General features: G+C 42.2%; 1 protein-coding gene across 4 annotated transcripts in view; it reads right to left on the reverse strand.

Moving 5' to 3' along the window:
• Positions 1-1,997: 1,997 nt before the first annotated feature.
• Positions 1,998-17,163, reverse strand: part of edar (ectodysplasin A receptor) — a 39,659-nt gene continuing 24,493 nt past the window's right edge. For 2 of the 4 annotated variants that reach the window (XM_076747727.1, XM_076747726.1), the window contains 7 exons: positions 11,789-11,860; positions 11,495-11,620; positions 11,288-11,362; positions 8,328-8,400; positions 5,809-6,133; positions 5,621-5,684; positions 4,327-4,824 (listed from right to left, as the gene is read on the reverse strand). In XM_076747727.1, the coding sequence (XP_076603842.1) occupies positions 4,439-4,824; positions 5,621-5,684; positions 5,809-6,133; positions 8,328-8,400; positions 11,288-11,362; positions 11,495-11,620; positions 11,789-11,860 (1,121 nt within the window). In that variant the 3' untranslated portion in view covers positions 4,327-4,438. Of the gene's footprint in view, positions 4,825-5,620; positions 5,685-5,808; positions 6,134-8,327; positions 8,401-11,287; positions 11,363-11,494; positions 11,621-11,788; positions 11,861-17,163 lie in introns of all 4 variants that reach the window. The other 2 variants (XM_076747729.1, XM_076747728.1) reach the window with 2 other exon arrangements.

Here is a 17,163-nt window from a genome sequence, read left to right on the forward strand (position 1 = left end):
CTCATTGAAAGTCAAGCCAAGCCTCAGACGCAAAACAGACCCCGGAGACTCACACACTTGTGTGTGTGTTTACCCCCTGTGTGTGTTATCAGACTAAAAGGCTCTCTGGATTTTTCGTGGGCATCTTCAAGTGCTTGAAACATGATAAGAGAAAGACCTTGATGCTGCCCTGATGCCCCACAGCAGCATCGCTGGCGTTTCCACTGCCAGGCAGACCTTCTATGAACCTGACTTAAGATCCCCAGCCAGCACATACACACCTAATCGTTTAGCTCAGGCCTTGGGAATCTTGGCACAAACACACACACCCACACACAGTGAAAGCCTGATGACAGAGTGGTGTGCAGAGGTGGCAGCTTCCAGTGTAGTGGCTAATGTCTTGCTGGTGGAGAAAAGGTCTTTAGTTTTAAAAAAGACAAGTGGGTGCAGCACAGGGATTTATTTAAGTGCTGTCCAAAACAGAATTCCTCCAGGTTGAGAAAATTGTTTTGTGTTGGTGCAGGCCAGGTTGCATCATTGACTAATCCTGTGAAATTAGAAATATGATGCAGAAATCAAGTATGTAGAAAATGTAGCTCACGACATGTCCTTCATCAAATGTGTCCTTCATTGTTTGGTAACAGTAAATAAGTTGTCTTTGAATGAGCGGAGTGGCCTCTCAACTTGCAGTAGCAAGTTGGTGGAAGAGATGAAAGTGCACGAGGGCGAGAACTAATGTCTGAATTATGTTGAGGTCGACTAATCTTGTCCTACAGTGTTTTTCCAGTGAAATCATTCCTCATTTCATGAACCATGTAGTTAATATGTCAGATTTAATGATCTGTAATTAACTGTTGGGAGTTTTGAATGAGCTGGAAAATGTTGTGATTAGCCATTTTCCATTTGGTGTCTCTAAACCATTAACAGACCCAATGTCTGCTGTAATGGCTGGAAGGCGGGGGCGTATATATAGATTTGTCAACGCAAATGTGAATTTTGAATTGATTTTAAATGAGTTTGACTTCTTGTTCATGCTGTAGGTCTGATGATTTTTTTTTTTTTTTTGCTACACTGGCTTTAACCTGAACTGCATGCTAAAAAACACTGGGTGAAAAGTTGACCCATGTTGGGTCATCACAGCGTTGAAGCAGTAAGCAGTTACCCTTTGCCAGTGTTTCTACCCATGTAGAATTAACGTCATAATGCTGACACATGGGTCAAACACCCAACTGGTACTTAGTAAAGTTAACCAGTATTGCGTCATTGCTACACTGACCTCACACGGGGTCAGGTGTTAACCCAGTCTATTTTTCGTGTGTGTATGTTTTAATTCATTGGTATAATGAAGATACATGTTCATACACGTTGGCGGTGTGGCTCTATGGATGTCAGTCGGTCCACCACTTTTGTCCATTACCAAAATATCTAATCGATAGATTGGCATGATATGGTTCATAGACATTCATCTTCTGGGGATGATTTGCAAGTCCTTGACTTTTCCTCTAGCGCCACCATGAGGTTGACGTCTGTGGCTTTGGCAGAGGGCCATGAAGTTTGACCCAGACATTGATTTCACCCTTGAATGAATTGTAAAAACTCTATCATGCTAACAGGCTAAACTAAGATGGTAAACAGGGTGAACATTATGCCTGCTAAACATCAGCATGTTAGCAATGTCATTGTGAGCATGTAAGTGTGCTGACTTTAGCATTTAGCCCAAAGTACTGCTGAGAGCCATTATTGTGGCTGGAGACTCTTAGTCTCTTTAACTTGCGCAAAATATACAAAATAATGGCATCAAAGTAAGTCTATCATCGTGAACTTAAGATATAAGTAATGTGAAAGGTATTACATTAATACTTGAGCTATTTCAAGCCCTTCAGGCAGTTTGTTCTATACTCTGATGGTCCAATCCACAGTCATTCCCTTAATCAGATAACAGCCAAGATAAACTGTAAAAACAAAGATCTAATCCTTTATCAGTCAGTCATCGCATAAAATTCAAACAAGCCGTTTTTGCCGTACATCTTTATTAATGTATACATTATGTACAATAATAAGTTATATATACAGTTATACTTTGGTTCGGTGATGAGTGTGTGTGTTTCTACATGTTCTGCTATACTGCGTGTGCTCCTGAGGTAAGTAATTCATGTTTGGCTTCTGTGTATCATCCTATCAGCATCATATATGTCAGACAAGATTGTGCCTGTCTGAAAACAGGGCTCGAGTCCATTTCATTTCAGTTCAGTCCACCAGTTACATTATGTACAAAAGTTCAACAGCATGAAACATCGTAAGAACAACGAGCAAAGCCTGTTTTGAATCGGATTGGATGAAGACGACCCTGCTTTAAAAGGCAGCATATGTAAATGTCAGCTTTTTAGTTAAAACACTGGAGTCCAGCCCCAGAGTTTGCAGCGTAAAATATGAACAAAACCATAAGATAAAGGACTCAGCAGAGGGTGATGTGTTTGATGTTGTGCAGAGCAGTGACAGGACAGTGTGCCGACAGCATCAGGTATCAGACCAGTCCTATTCTCAAGAAATGAGATCAAAGTAAGCTTTGGCATTGTTTGTTTCTTGGCCTTTGGCGCTCACTGCTGGATGTTAACCCACAGCATCTTCCTCATCTGTTAACGTCATCCATTAAAGATGAGCATTAACGTGAGGCTTGTCACACATTTTAACTTGATGCTTATCAGAGCCACCCTCAGTCTGCACGTACAGCACTTAACCAGCTTCAGCTGCTTGTCAGGAGAGGGCAACCCACACAACTACATATTTTTCTCATTTGCCATATTGGTCCCATAGGGGAGAGGGGAGCTTAAATCCTGTCTGAGCATGACTGAGCCGACCACAAAAGCTGAGTAAGGTCAGACGTTACAGGACAACCGTAGCGCTGCTTCCACCGCGACCGGCTGCATTCTCGCAGCGTTCACAGTGCAGCAACCCCGGAGGCAGTTAGTCATGCCTCTACCGTGGCATCTCTCTTTTTTAATGCATGGTTTTACAGCTTTTCCACTGGGCTTTCAGCGGTTAAGTGGCCCTAAATGCTTAATTGGGTGCTGGAAATCACAGGCACTTTGCACCCGCTCTGTAAACCGCAACACTTCAGCCTATTAGGGGCCCGGGGAGCCACACGCCAAATAATTAGGGCTGGCGGCAGTGCTAGACCGCAGCATTGGGGTAAAAGGGGAAAAAACGGGGAGAGGAAGAGTTATAAGGCGGGTGGGTCATAGACTGGGTCACTGCTGAGGGAGTAGTTGCAGTAAGAGTGTGTGTTGGTCTGTCTGTGTGTTAAAGATGAGGAAAGTGGATTTACATGTGTGTTTAGGCAGACCATAAGCAGCAGAGGACTGCTGCAGTCATGTATCGTATGGGATAACACTAAACACACCAGCTAAAACGCTTCAATGTGCTTTGGGGCTTTTTAATATAAATGACTGGCTGAACTTTTCTGTAAACTTTATCTGTTTGTGATCAGTGTTTCCATATTCAACACACATATGGTGATCACTTAATAGAGCTGAGTCAGTGTTTTAAAGCAAACATCGCTGAATCAACCCGGGATTGCCTTAAAAAAAAAAAGAATTTTTAAGCATTTAGTTTTAAAATACCAACATGATGTCTTTCGGTAACTCTTAAAAACGGAAAGTTCTGTCATGTTGACTGCAGTTGTGTGAAAGCTGGTGACAACACGAGACAAATGGGGGTTGTCTCCAAGTTTTAGCATTTCCAGCTGGGCATGATGGTTGCTTTTTAAAAATAGGAAGCTCATATCTGCTCTCTTTCTGTGCGATAACAGCACAGGCAAAGTTATGAATCTTAACTGATGCTGCGGTCAAACCGGATCGCTTCCTCTATACGGACACAAACATCTTCTTGTGTCAGCTGTGGGATGAAGCAGAAGGCTTTGGACCGGATCAGAAGGTTCAGTGAGAGGACAACTAAGAGGACATCCTCATTCCTCCCACTTACAATGCAGTGTTACACCGGTGTGCCCACAAGAAAGGCACATTGTTGGTGCTGCTGCAGACTAAAAGCTGTTACTGTGGTGCGTCCTGCGCACAGTAAATCGAGCTATTTTTGGCTGAAGTTCCTTAGCATTTGAGAAAGGACAGGAATTAATTCTGGTTATTCGTGCAGAGGAGAAATTATGTGAACTGGTAAACTAGAGAATGATCTTAATCTTTGGTCTCTGATTCTTGTCTTTCTCAAACTCTGTAGTGGTTTAGAAAGGCTGAAGATGAAGGCCACGCAAAGTATTTCAGATTATGAGCTTCTTGACAGAGAAGACCTGTAGTAGAAAAAAAAAGGATTGTGCACAGGGAGGTCCACTGACATTCTTCATGTGATGGGATAAGGTGTATACTGTGTATGTGCTGTTCTCAGAGCAGTATCTGTCCCTACATACATGTATACTGTAAGGCATCCAAGTCTCTGCTCTACCACATATTTAGACGCTGGCGCAGCGCTGGGACGGGGATGAGCACGGGGACGGACAGACCAGCTGGCTGTGAAAGCTGCTGATGCCCTGCCGTCCAGCAGCCGCCGCCATCTCACTGGTGCCCAGAACGTCCGAGCAGAGCGACTCCACGGCGTCCAGCCTCTCGATCTGTACCAGGCGGGTCAGGAGGTCGGGGATGCTGTAGCCCGCCGTGCTCACTCTCTCGAAGAGCTGCAGGCCATCGCTCATGCCGCCGATCTCGTCGCGCTTCAGCCCGAAGCTCTCGGCCAGGTGCCTCCACGTCTTCACCACGGCCGCCTCGCTGCTGTAGGAGGAGCTCAGCATGCGGCTGGCCTTCTCCAGGCAGTCGAAGGGAAGCTCTGTGGGACTCAGGCCTGGAGAGAGACAGGAGTGTTCCAACTCACTATTACACAAATACAGTGGAATACATCAAGACTTATATAAAATTTGTAGCCATGCTAATCTCTTGGCCATAGGGGACATCCATGGCGTTCGGTTGGTTGGTCCACCACTTTGGTATTAGATGGACTGTGGTGAAATTCAGCTCAGATTTTAAGGTTCCCAGAGGATATCCTAAAGACTTTTGGGATCCTGTGACATGGTAAACATACCAGCTCAACATCAACATGTTAGCATTGCCATTGTGAGCGTATTAGCAAGCTGACATTAGCATTTAGATCACTGTAGCAGTGCTCGTTTGTCCTTTGCGCACAAGTATTTAGTTGGTATAGTTATGGTTAGTATTTCCATCCAGCTGCTGTTTTCTTGTTTAGATGTTGGTCTTTGTTTGATTTTACTCTCCTTTGCTGCTGCCATCATCCAGTTTCCCTGCACTGTTGTTGTTTCTTTACACGATATTTCTTTAACATCCAGTACATGCATGCACACCTTTACTTCTTTACCAGCTTAGTTTTTGATCAAGTCTGAATTTTGTGTGCTTGTGGGAAAATATTCCCATGGAGTGAGGTAATGACTTCTTTCCGATGCAGTTTCACTTTCTGAAGCAATTTTCTTGAAAATTATATTTCTCACTTCAACGCAGACATAACGCTTCATAAAATGAGCTCATCTTCACTAGAAACAAGTAAAACGCCCCCACAGTGTTGTCAGAAAGAAAGAAGAAGGCGGCTTTGTAAGATGGATGTTGTCATGCATGGAAGAGAAACTCACCCTCCGTCACATTGCAGGCTCTGGCGTACAGATCCAAGATCTTTTTCCTTCGACTCTGCAGCATCTGTGTGGTAAAAAATAAATAACAGCAGTAATAAATATGCGATTTCCAGATGAAGCTGAGCTGAGGATCTGTTCATGATCATATTCTTTCCTCCAGTAACATTTTAAAAGCTTCATCTTCCTACCCCTGGGGTTTTATTGTTGTTGTTGATTGCATTCACACTACTGATGTGGTTGGTGCTGGCGATGTGGTTGACATTGCCAATGTGGTTGGGACTCGGGATGTTATTGGCCTCAGCGGCTGCAATGGTGGGCGTCCCGTCACAGGCTCGCTCGCGGTCCAAGAGGCCCAGAGAGAGCAGGCAGAGGTCGGGCTTGTTTCCCAGGTTGACGAGGCACAGGTTGGGGTTGTTGGTCTCGGCTGATCCTTGCTTCTCCGACGCCGCCTCCTCGTCGCTGTCAATGCTGCGGCTCAACAGCTGCTCGTTCTCTGATGATGCGTCATTTTCGCTGCACACAAAGGAAATTCACAAATTTGAACATCCTGTGTTGTACATGTGCTCATACTCATTGGTACTCCATAAAACACTTCAAATGTATCCGGCTTCCAGTCGCTCAGCTCTTACTACCTATTACATGTGCATGATAAGTATTATAGATGGTGTACTGCGCTGTGATGGTGTTGTAATGCTGCACACAAGAACATTAATGCTTTCAGAACCATATTTTAATAGACTGCACTCAAAATTGATTTAGAAGTTGGACATTTTGGAAAATGTGCTTATCCAAATTCTACACTCCTTGAGTACCTCAAAAGCTCACTATTTAACATGCTATGTCTTTTTTATTTAATCCCTACAAAGACTAACGTATGAAAACAAGAAACTGTGTTTTTATGGGATGTTGTGTGGTGGATTATTTCATGGACGGGTGCATTGACTATCAGGAGCTTTTAGAGGTGCCGGTGGTGGTGGGTTTATACCTTTGGATGGAGCCAAGCAAGCTGTTTCATCCTGTTTCTACTCTTTATGCTAAGCTATACAGCCATACATATGCACTAATTCTGGTTCTAGGAATCAAAATAGCTGCAGTATACATGGTTGTGCTGCTGTACTTCACACTGTAGTGCAGTCAGTGACTGCTAAGACTCGTGTCTTTGCAAACATGAACTTTGACGAATTAAAAATGAGCAGGAGAAGAATGCTGTTGTTGTTGCCATAGCTGCTGATGTTTCTAAGCTGTTCCTGTGATTGACTGAAATAGCCCTGCGTTTTACCACATGATACCATGTAATATCATTTTATTACCCGTCCTCTTCTTCCCTATGCCTGCTCTGGATTTTCTCCCAAAAGCACCTTGTTGACAGAAATGCTCACAGAATGCCATTGTTTCACAGTCCCATGCTCTTCTCCTCAACGCACACACAAAATGGCATTGTTTCCCGGACATCTAACACCCACTCTGGCAGCTAAAGCAGTGAGTTAGCACATCCTCTGGCATGCTGCTATACCACACTGTTTACTGCTATTGATGCTGAGGAGCGTGCGTATGTGCATGTGTATCTCATCCATTCTCTCATTTACATCCCCTCCTATATATTGGAACACCATATCAATCTAACCATGTTCACCACGGGCACTGTAACGCTCGAGCACAATGGCTCACTGTAGGTTTGTGTGCAATACTGTATGCTTTGAAGTATTCCCACACTTCTCTCTGCACATTAGCCACTAGTGCCCATAAAGCAGCATTGTCTGCACGTGGGGGATGAGATGTATGCAGAGCAGTGAAGGTGAGAAAACTGTCGGTCTTTTGTTGTCTGCCAGGACGTGTTTTCACCTGGCGGTGGTTTTAGGCGAAGCCTGGAATAAATACCCCTATCCACGTCGACAGCTACCCCCTCTGTCATTCTCTCAGGGTTTGCCAGGCTTCAGGGCTCATCAGTGCTATCTCACACCCCCTCAACCCACCTCTCTGCCTGCTCCAAAGCCACATAATGGCTCTGTGCTTCATTAAAGGCAAAGAAAAAAAAACCTCAACTAAACTTGCTTTTTACATGCCTCACACACAGAGACACACACACACTCAGATACAGTGAAAAAAGGCCAGCAGCAATGCTGCGACTACTGCAGTGACTTGTTCTGTGGTGGCTTAATTATGGGCAGATGCTGAAAAAAATTACAAAAGCTTCTTTCTGTTGTGCAAAGTCTCTGTGACGCCACGTACAAATACAAACACACACACGCACACGCTCAAAGATAAGTGCACAAATACATTTCACTGAACAATAAGCACAAAATGATGCATTAATAATGTAATTACATACACGCTCAATTGAGAATTTGAATGTTAAAATGCTGCTGGATGCTCGTGCAGGTTTTAAGAGGACAAAATGGTGGTTTAATCTGGAGTTCTGTGATAAGAGAAAACTTATAAATTGCTTTCAAACCTCAGCGGATGAACTAAAACACGGCGAGCTAAAGAAGAAAACATTCTGATTTGTTTACCCTTTTGTCAAACTCCATCATTTTAAGGCTTCGTACTTCTCTCACATTACCCGCCACCTTTAGCAGCGTGCCCTCAAAGGCTCTTAACCTCCATTGAGAATCTTATTCTGTGTCCTTGATGTTTTCTGCACTGCTAAGCTGATAACATGCGCTCAGCACTGTGCTGAAGGTGTCTGGGAATCAGACGCGTCTCTCACCTTTTCACCGTCTTCTGAGGAGGAGCTTTTAGTTTGTCAAACTCCTCTTTCTCTGAGTAGATCACCACGTTGTCTAAGAGAGAAAAAGAAAGGATGTACAGGTTTAGAGCTGCTTTTTTTCCCTCACAGAGGCAGAAAACACAGAGAAAAGTCAGTAATAATAACACTGCAAATATATATATTCAAACACATGTATATGTATTCACGCCACATGTGATTATTTCATGTTAGAAAAACCAAAATATTCTCAACTTCTCCAAATGTCTGCAGGGACTAGTTTTGATTTAAAGACTTACACCTTTGCTGAATGGTGGCCACTGTGGCAACAAGAGGCAATGACAGCTTCATTTCCTGAGATTCCTCTTTGAATCTCGAGTGTTTTTCTTCTTCCATATTCTCACTTTAATTGTTATTGAACGTGCATCCTCAGTCTCACTTTGAAAGTCTAATGAAAACTTATCAGAATGCGAGCGCAGCACGGCGGGTTACAGTTGAGTAATGCAAACTTGTAGATGTAAATGAAGAAAACACCGATGATTACGTGGGCTCTGATCGTTTATCGCGAAGCAAAACCGGATCAAACCTACTTGTTTTAATAGCTGTTGGCACTGGAGCTGGAGCACACAAAAGAAAACAGATTCCTGAGGCTAAAGGGATTTACACCTCGAAGAGAAGAGCTGCAGCCGGAGTGATGTATAAAATGATTACAGCGACTATTATGTGAAATTACACTTACATCATGGATACTGATAGGGATAGACAGTGTAATGAGTGAATACCTGGTGGAACAAATTCTGTGTGTGTGTGTATGTGTGTATGTGTGTGTGCACGCGCGTATTTAAGTGTCTGTGTCTTTCATCTCTCAACCTTATTAAGTCAGTGTCTGCATGAGTGACAGCTAGCTCCGGTAGAGCTCCGAGCAATGGGCTTCTCTCCCACACACACACACACACACACACACACACACACACACACACACACACACACACACACACGCGCACAGACACACACACACTCTGAGCATTGAGTAACAATGCAGACATTTACTTTCTAATCGTACTAGAAGTACTTTATTGTGTTTATTTTTTTAGCTGTTATGAAGTTAGCGACCTTTGTGGCACCACATAATGTGTCTCTGGCCACAGCTGCAGTAGGTGTGTGTGTGTGTGTATGTGTGTGTGCTCTCATTCACACCACGTGTAAGCGGTTAGTCAGTCAGTCTGGGAGTGAAATTGAACAGAGCATCATTGTCAGGAGAAATGGCGCCTAAAGCGATGTATGGCTTTAGCTTTGGAAGCTTCACATTCCACCATGATGTCCTCATCATGCTGCAGGTCTGTCAGCCTACACACACACACACACACACACACACACACACACACACAAACACACTCACTCTCCACAAGCACACACTTGCATTTGCATACATTATGTTACAAATCATACATATGCACATACAAACTGGACTGACACACTGAGCCGACGCTGTTTTTAGCTTTGAGATGTGAGTCAGTCTGATTTGATGAGATGATTCGGTTTGTTTGGTTACACATTTAATATAGATTTAATCAGCGTGGCGCTGGTTGTTGGAGGGCAGATCCTAACATGAACTAAGAGTTCAAGTGTCACATAATTCATACACACATGCTGCAGTAGACTCTTCTGCCCTGAGTTCAGTTTGAAGGGAATCACTTTTTTAGCGTGAAATCATTACAAATACATCTGAAATTTGCAGCTTCAGTATGAAAAAAGCATTATCAGCTGAGCGCAGGGCACCGCAGATAACACACGGCGATTGGGTTTAACAAGTAAACCACACATTCAGTTACCTGAATGGAGGCTGGAGAGGATTTTGCAGCAGGATTGAGTAGAATTACACACAGAGCTGGTCTAATCACTGCTGGGTGGTAGCTGTTTGTGCCTCTGCTGACTGTAAAGCAAACTGTGCTGTGTCACTGTGACTATTTTAGAGTCATTTTACAGTCGTTAAAGCTAACGATGGAAAAACAACTAATTACAGTTTGTCTTGTTACTATAATTATGGAGCCCGGTGTGATTTTGTACTGTTCAGGGTGTATTTTTAAGTAGTTTAGGTATGAAACTGTGTCTGTTATTGGGTATAGATTTTGTCAGCCCTTTTTTAGGGACAGTGGTAACGATCTGTTGGTGAATGCTGGCCTGTTTATTTTGACTGATATTAAAACACTGAGAATGTCAGAGAATAAGGGCAGATGGTCTCTAATGTCACAAAATGATCCTATGCTCATGCTTTACTTTGTTTCTGCAGTTTATTTTTGTTATTTTTCCAGGTTGTAAGAAACTGTTTCAGCACACCTTCTATCCTCTCCTCTCTCCTTGTCCTCTGTCCTTGTATACAGCGCAGCATCTTTTATTGTCCACCTTTAATTTAAGAATAAATAAACACTATTGTTTCACTTAGCCTGGAGCTCAGTGGGTTCCTCACCTACTTGCAAGCCTTTACCTGATTTTTGTAGAATTACATTTATGTGTTTTTTTCATTTAAATATCATCAACTTGTTTACAGAAAGCTGCTTCATCCTGGGTTTTGGAAACCTGAATATGCCTGATGGAGTCAAAGGCCTGCGAGGGCCTGCACCCATATGGCCGAAAACGGACATGTTAGAATCAGGGTATAAATAACAAGATTACAAATGTTTCATGTAAACACCATATCCGGAACATAATCAAAACCAGGATAAGGCTCTTAACCAGGACACCAGTGTGTGTGTTTGTGTGTGTGTAAACAAACTCATTGTTTTTCATGCTAGAGACCCCCAATTATGAGGCCAGAATACAGACTGGAGTTAAGTCAATTTGTGAGAGACACAAAACAGGAAGCCAGTAAGATGAATGCTGTGTGAGCTCATTAATTATTCAGTGTGTGTGTGTGTGTGTGTGTGTGTGTGTGTGTGTGTGTGTGTGTGTGTGTCATGTCTCACCAGGGACATCTTTCTTGTCTTCCTGTTTGTTGGTCTGGGCTTCCACTGCTTTCACAACTTGTCCAGAACAACATGCTGCAAACGCACACAGAAGAGGAACGTCATAAATCATCAGCGTGTGTGTGTGTGTGTGTGTGTGTGTGTGTGTGTGTGTGTGTGTGTGTGTGTGTGTATGTATGTATGTATGTGCGTGTGTGTGTCTCTCACCCTGGCCACTCGGTTTGGCCTTCAGGATGTAAAACATGATGATGAGGACGATGGCGATGGCCATGATGAAAATGGTTGACATGGCAATAATGAGAGCCGTGGCGAGGTGACCTTGTCCTGTGGAATCTGAAACATGGGGGCGATGATGTAAAGGAGCGTTAATGATTTGTGTGTGTGTGTTTGTGTTTGTGTGTGTGAGAGAGAAAGAACAAAGACAACATATAAAGAATGGATGGAACAGGAGCTAGATGAGGCTTGCCTGTATATTTATGGCGGTGTGTATTCTTTGCATACCTTTATGTGGGTGGGGGAACACAGTAGTGCTGCCGGGGTCAATTAGAGGTTTTTCTTTTGGCCCGCTGCTACCTGTGAAACACATACACAGACACATTCGTTCAATCTTAGTTAATAAACTGTGTTCATCTAAATTAAAATACATCCATTACGAGCAGGGTTCTAAATTAACTTTTTTGATCACCAGCCAGTGTGGCTGGTGACCTTCTAAAGTTACCAGCCAATCAGAATTTCCACTAGCCAAATTTTTTCCCGGTGAAAGTAAGAGATTATGAGTGCCACTGAATACATGTGATCATTTTATTTACATTGTTGGCATGAAAAATGCACAGAAAGTACAACACATGAAACAAAATATACTCAGAAAGTGCAAACATTTAATTTATATAAACAAAAAATGCTGTCAGATTAATTATTTTATAGAAGACATTTTTCCAGTAAATATTTAGTATCATTACATTCCTAATAAAATGTATTTTTCCTTTCAACTTAAAGTGTTTCTGCTTTCCTTCTTTAATAAGAAATATATATAAGTAACAGCCATGACTTAAACACTTGCAAAAAATTGCATTGGTAATAAATTGAATTATGTATGTACAACTAGAAAACACAAATAGTGCAGCAGTCAGTATTGCAGACTCCTTAGGCTCTCCTGATGACTTCGGGCACTCATGGTCCTTTACTGCCTCGACTTTAAAAGTATTAGTCCCCACCACAAAATTATTCGTCTTGTTTATTTCTTTCGTGTACATGCGGCAATCTTTACAAAACATGACGGCATTTTCGTGATCAAACACAAGCCATTCACGACCTGTCAGACATTTAGCGTTAAACTTTCTTTTCTTCGTTTCGCACGCTTTGTCGACATTCTCATCCCCTGCCTCCTTCCTCTTCTCGCCCCCAGACGTCTGTCCCAACCACGCATTTAGTTTAACCTTACTTTTTACTTTTAGCTAGCTCAGTCTCCTTTTTTACAGTTTATACGCCGCCGTTCATTCTTCTTCTTCTTCTTTGTGTTTGCGTTTCCGTGGTTTCAGCCAATGGGCGTCTTGTACGTCATCACGTAGCATTACCACAGTGTTCATGGGAAATGTAGGACGGACTGTCAGGGGGACAAATGATCGAGAACTGTAGAGCGGCTCTGAAATGATTGCCTAATGCATTACCGGCCAAATTGGCTAGTAAGTTTTTATTTACACCCGCCAATATGAATTTTAACCCGCATTTGGCGGGTTGGCGGGTGTTAATTTAGAACCCTGATTACGAGTAAAACCTTGGCCACGATCACATGGTTGGTACACGTTTTCAACCTTGTGTTCAGATTAGAGATTCTAGTTCACTTCACGTGCATGTATTTGGGTTAAACATACAAATTTCAACAAACAAGCTGGCAAAATTGTGCTGGGAAGTATTCTTATTTGCGTTCTTGCTGAGAGTAAGATGAGAAGATTGACACCGCTCTCGCGCCTGCACAGTTAATATGAAGCTACCGCCAGCAGCCGGTTAGCTTAGCTTAGCACAAAGACTGGAAAGGCAAAATAGCTACAACTGTCCAAAGTCATGATTCAACAAACAAGATAGAAAATGTAAATTACTGTGCTGTGCTGTCAATTTTGTCCTGAGGACAGAGCCAGGCTAGCTGTTTCCCCAGATTTCCAGTCTTTGTGCTAAGCTAAGCTAAGCGGCTGCTGGCTATAAATACATATTTACCGTTCACACGTGACAGCAGTATCAATCTTCTCATTTAAATCTCTGCAAGTAGGTAGTGAAGCACATTTCCCAAACCGTTGTCTCTTTAAAGCCAGATGAACGATGCACCACGTTCCTCCAGAGATTACACAGAAACACTGTCTGGCTTGGACATTCTAGCTTTGGCCTTGGATTTTATCGTCTCCCCCCAACACTGTTGCATGACATCACTCTGCAAGCAGTAAATTTTCACAAAAGCAAATTATATGCACTAACAGCAGTCTAAATGTCCTAACTCTTACTTCTGTCGGGCCGTCTCCCACCACAGTAAACAAACTGTTGCGCTGGGTATTGTGGATACAGGGAGGCAGCTCTCTGTCCACATTTCTTTCTTTCTCTTCCAATCACCCGCCCTCCCTCTTCTCCTCTGTCTCTGTGTCTGGATTATTCATCAACTGTTTTTCCTCTTTCCTAATGGAGCTGTAAACTCCTGGCAGCTCATAAATCAGCTCTTTTAATCAGTCTTTTATTTCACCAAGCTGATATGCTGTAGACCTCTTTGGCATGTGCCCTGCCGCTTCCCATGGTCTTAGAGGCTCATGTCATCACACACACACACCCACGCACACACACACACACATCAGTGCCCTGTGGCTGCAGACATTAACTCGGGGTATGTGTTTACACTCTCTGGATAAGGATATGAGCCTGAACTGGATTTCTGTTTAGCGTCTTGCGGTTTCATGTCTTAATCATGTCTCGCAGGCTGAACACACACTGCAAAATGATAATTCTGCAGGGCAATCCGCACACTCAGGTCCAAACAAACTGAGAGGAGCAGAATTACAGAGCAGGAGATAAATAAAAAAAAATCAAAGCGTTTTTTGTTTGAGGTAAGAATTGTGATACCTCTGAAAGCAGGGATGAAGGGAACTTCTGATAAATACGCCTGTGTGAAATTGGGATATCAAGCCGCATGTGCCCGGCGCCTCAGTAGGTACGTAGAGGACAAATGAGACTCAAAACGCACCTTACAGTTGGCACAATTTATGATCTGTGTTGATAATGAAGAGGCCATCTTTTTCAGCATTTAGGTGTTTTGGTGCTTGCTTGGAAAATAGCAGCAAAAGTCACTAAAAGCCAAAAAGCGACAGTGGAAACGGAGCGATGCCTACATAACGTCTGCCTGCCAAAGAGTAGCATCGGCGCAAGCACTAACACGCTAATCATCTTTCTTTCTCATACCCACTGAAGTTTTAATTATCACACACACAGAGCGAGGCAGGAGCCATGGTAATTTACAGATTACATGGCGAGTGTCAGCCTGCCTTCACCCTGAGCGAGGAGAACTCCCAGCTTCCAGCTCCTTTTCTTATTTACTGTTGAGGGTACATTATTTATAAGTTCTGATCAAAAGAGGGTTTAATTAAAGCGCACCGCAACCTGACTTAACAAATAGAGAGAGAGAGAGAACTCTCCAGACTAATCAAGCTTATTTTAGAAAACCATACGGCCTTAAGAGCTCGCTTTGATGAATCTTAGCTTCTAATTGGAAAGGTTTTCATATTCCTTATTGTCCCTATCATTGATATTCCACATTAATTACCACTAAATCCACTTCATCAAAAGCTAATAATTCTTATTCTTGTCAGTAATCCTCTGACAGATGTTGTGCCTTTAAAATTTTTTGCCAAAAAGTATGTCAATAAATGGTTCAAATCCTAAAGCTGGGCTGTTGGGAAATGTGATTATTTTCTTTCTTGGTGAGAATTAAATAAGAGGATTGATGCCGCTCTCATTTCTGAACGCTAACACTAAATATGAAGCTATAGTCAGCAGCAGGTTAAGTTAGCTTAGCATAAAGACTGAAAAGAAGGGAAAACGTCTAACCTGAATCCACCTACCAGCACACCTGAAGCTCACTAGTTAACATATGTGCTGTATAATAATAATAATAATAATAATAATAATAATAATAATAATAATAATAATTTAATTGCACTTCCCAAATAAGCTCAATAAATCTGAATACAGGATTAAATGACCTGCCACGCTGGGGATTTTTTTGCCCTGTTATATCATCTTATTTGCTCTTCTTCACAGCATCATTCAATCATTTATTTTCATGCCTGGGAGAAACAATTAGGGTCCTGTTGAAAAGCAAGTGTTTATTCATACACACACACTCATATTCCTGCTCCCACTTCACACCCTCTCCTCTGCAGCCCGGGCGGCTTTTTGGGGTTTTCATCTTTCAAAACACACTCATTAAATATGACACAATGACAATAACATTCATTTCCGGGCTCTGCAATTACACTCAAAGGGGGTTTTGAGCAATTATGTGCCCATAAATATCATTCCCATAGCGGTATGTATCAGTGAGGATCAAAAGCACTCAGATTCAGATCCCGTTGACGTTCTCTCATTTTTTGATCAGTGGGATCTATTTGTCACATCTGGACAAACCCACAGAGGGCACCGCAGGATGGTGAAAATATCCAGCTCCAGCTCTGTAATAAATACTCACTGACAGTTTTGCTTTCCTTTTTCTGACTTGTTTTAAATTTGCCACCTTCCAGAAAATTACTCACAATGTGAAATTATCTTGGAAGTCTATTAATCTCATCGCCAATGAAAGATTATTTAAATTACTGTGACGGAGATGACATTTTCAGACAGGTTTTCAAACGAAAGGTTTGATAGCATGGACGTTTTTTTGGCAGCGCAGGCAGCCATCTCCAGCATTTAATGATATTTTAATGGATGAAGTCTAATCGTCTTCTCATTTTCATTATCTGAAGCTTCTTTTATATGAAAGAGAACACAAGATGACAATTCATTATATTTCACATTTTAGATATTTATCTTTCTCTTTTCCAGACTGTCACTGAAAAAGTGGAGCATTTAGTCAGTGGAGCCCTGTTCAAAGACAATATAAGAAGGAAGCAGAGGCAGGGCAAAAGGAAAGTAGGCAGCAGGAGGTTAATAGAAATAAATGAAACTGTGCTGTGCATGATGAATACAAAGAGAAAGAGGTGATAATTCATTTTAAAACTGATGAATGTAAGTTAAACGTTATTAACAGCAAGTTAGAAGCAGCAAGATGCCCCAAAGGAGACGCTGTGATGATTGAGAAATAATTCAAATCCAACCACAAGGAAATGAAAAATACTGTAGAGTTAAGTTTAATCCTTGAACCATGATGTCAATAATGTATTCTGAAATCACAGAGGCTGAGTTCCAACTTTATGCAGCTTTATGGGTACAGCACAAACTGTGTGCATTATCACTACTGTCTAATGCAAATCTAAAATCTGCAAAATATCAGAAATGTATTTTTTGCTCGACTGCCATCTGCTGGGGTTTTGATCGAAGGCCTGATTCCAAAAAAGTTGGGATGTGATAATGTGCTAATCCTTCAACTGAAAACAGTACAATATATATATTTAATGTTTTATCTCATCAACTTCATTGATTTTTGTAAATATCTGCTTCTTCTGAACTTGACGTAGCAACACATTTCAAAGGGGTTGGGACAGGAGCAACTAAAGACTGGGAAAGTTGTGGAATGCTCCAAAAACACCTGTTTGGAACATTCCACAGGTAAACAGGCTCATTGGTAACAGGGGATAGTATCATGATTGGGTATGAAAGGGGCGTCCTGGAAAGGCTCAGTCGTTCAC

The sequence above is a fragment of the Chaetodon auriga genome, chromosome 13, assembly GCF_051107435.1.
Source record: "Chaetodon auriga isolate fChaAug3 chromosome 13, fChaAug3.hap1, whole genome shotgun sequence".
Taxonomy (NCBI): domain Eukaryota; kingdom Metazoa; phylum Chordata; class Actinopteri; order Chaetodontiformes; family Chaetodontidae; genus Chaetodon; species Chaetodon auriga.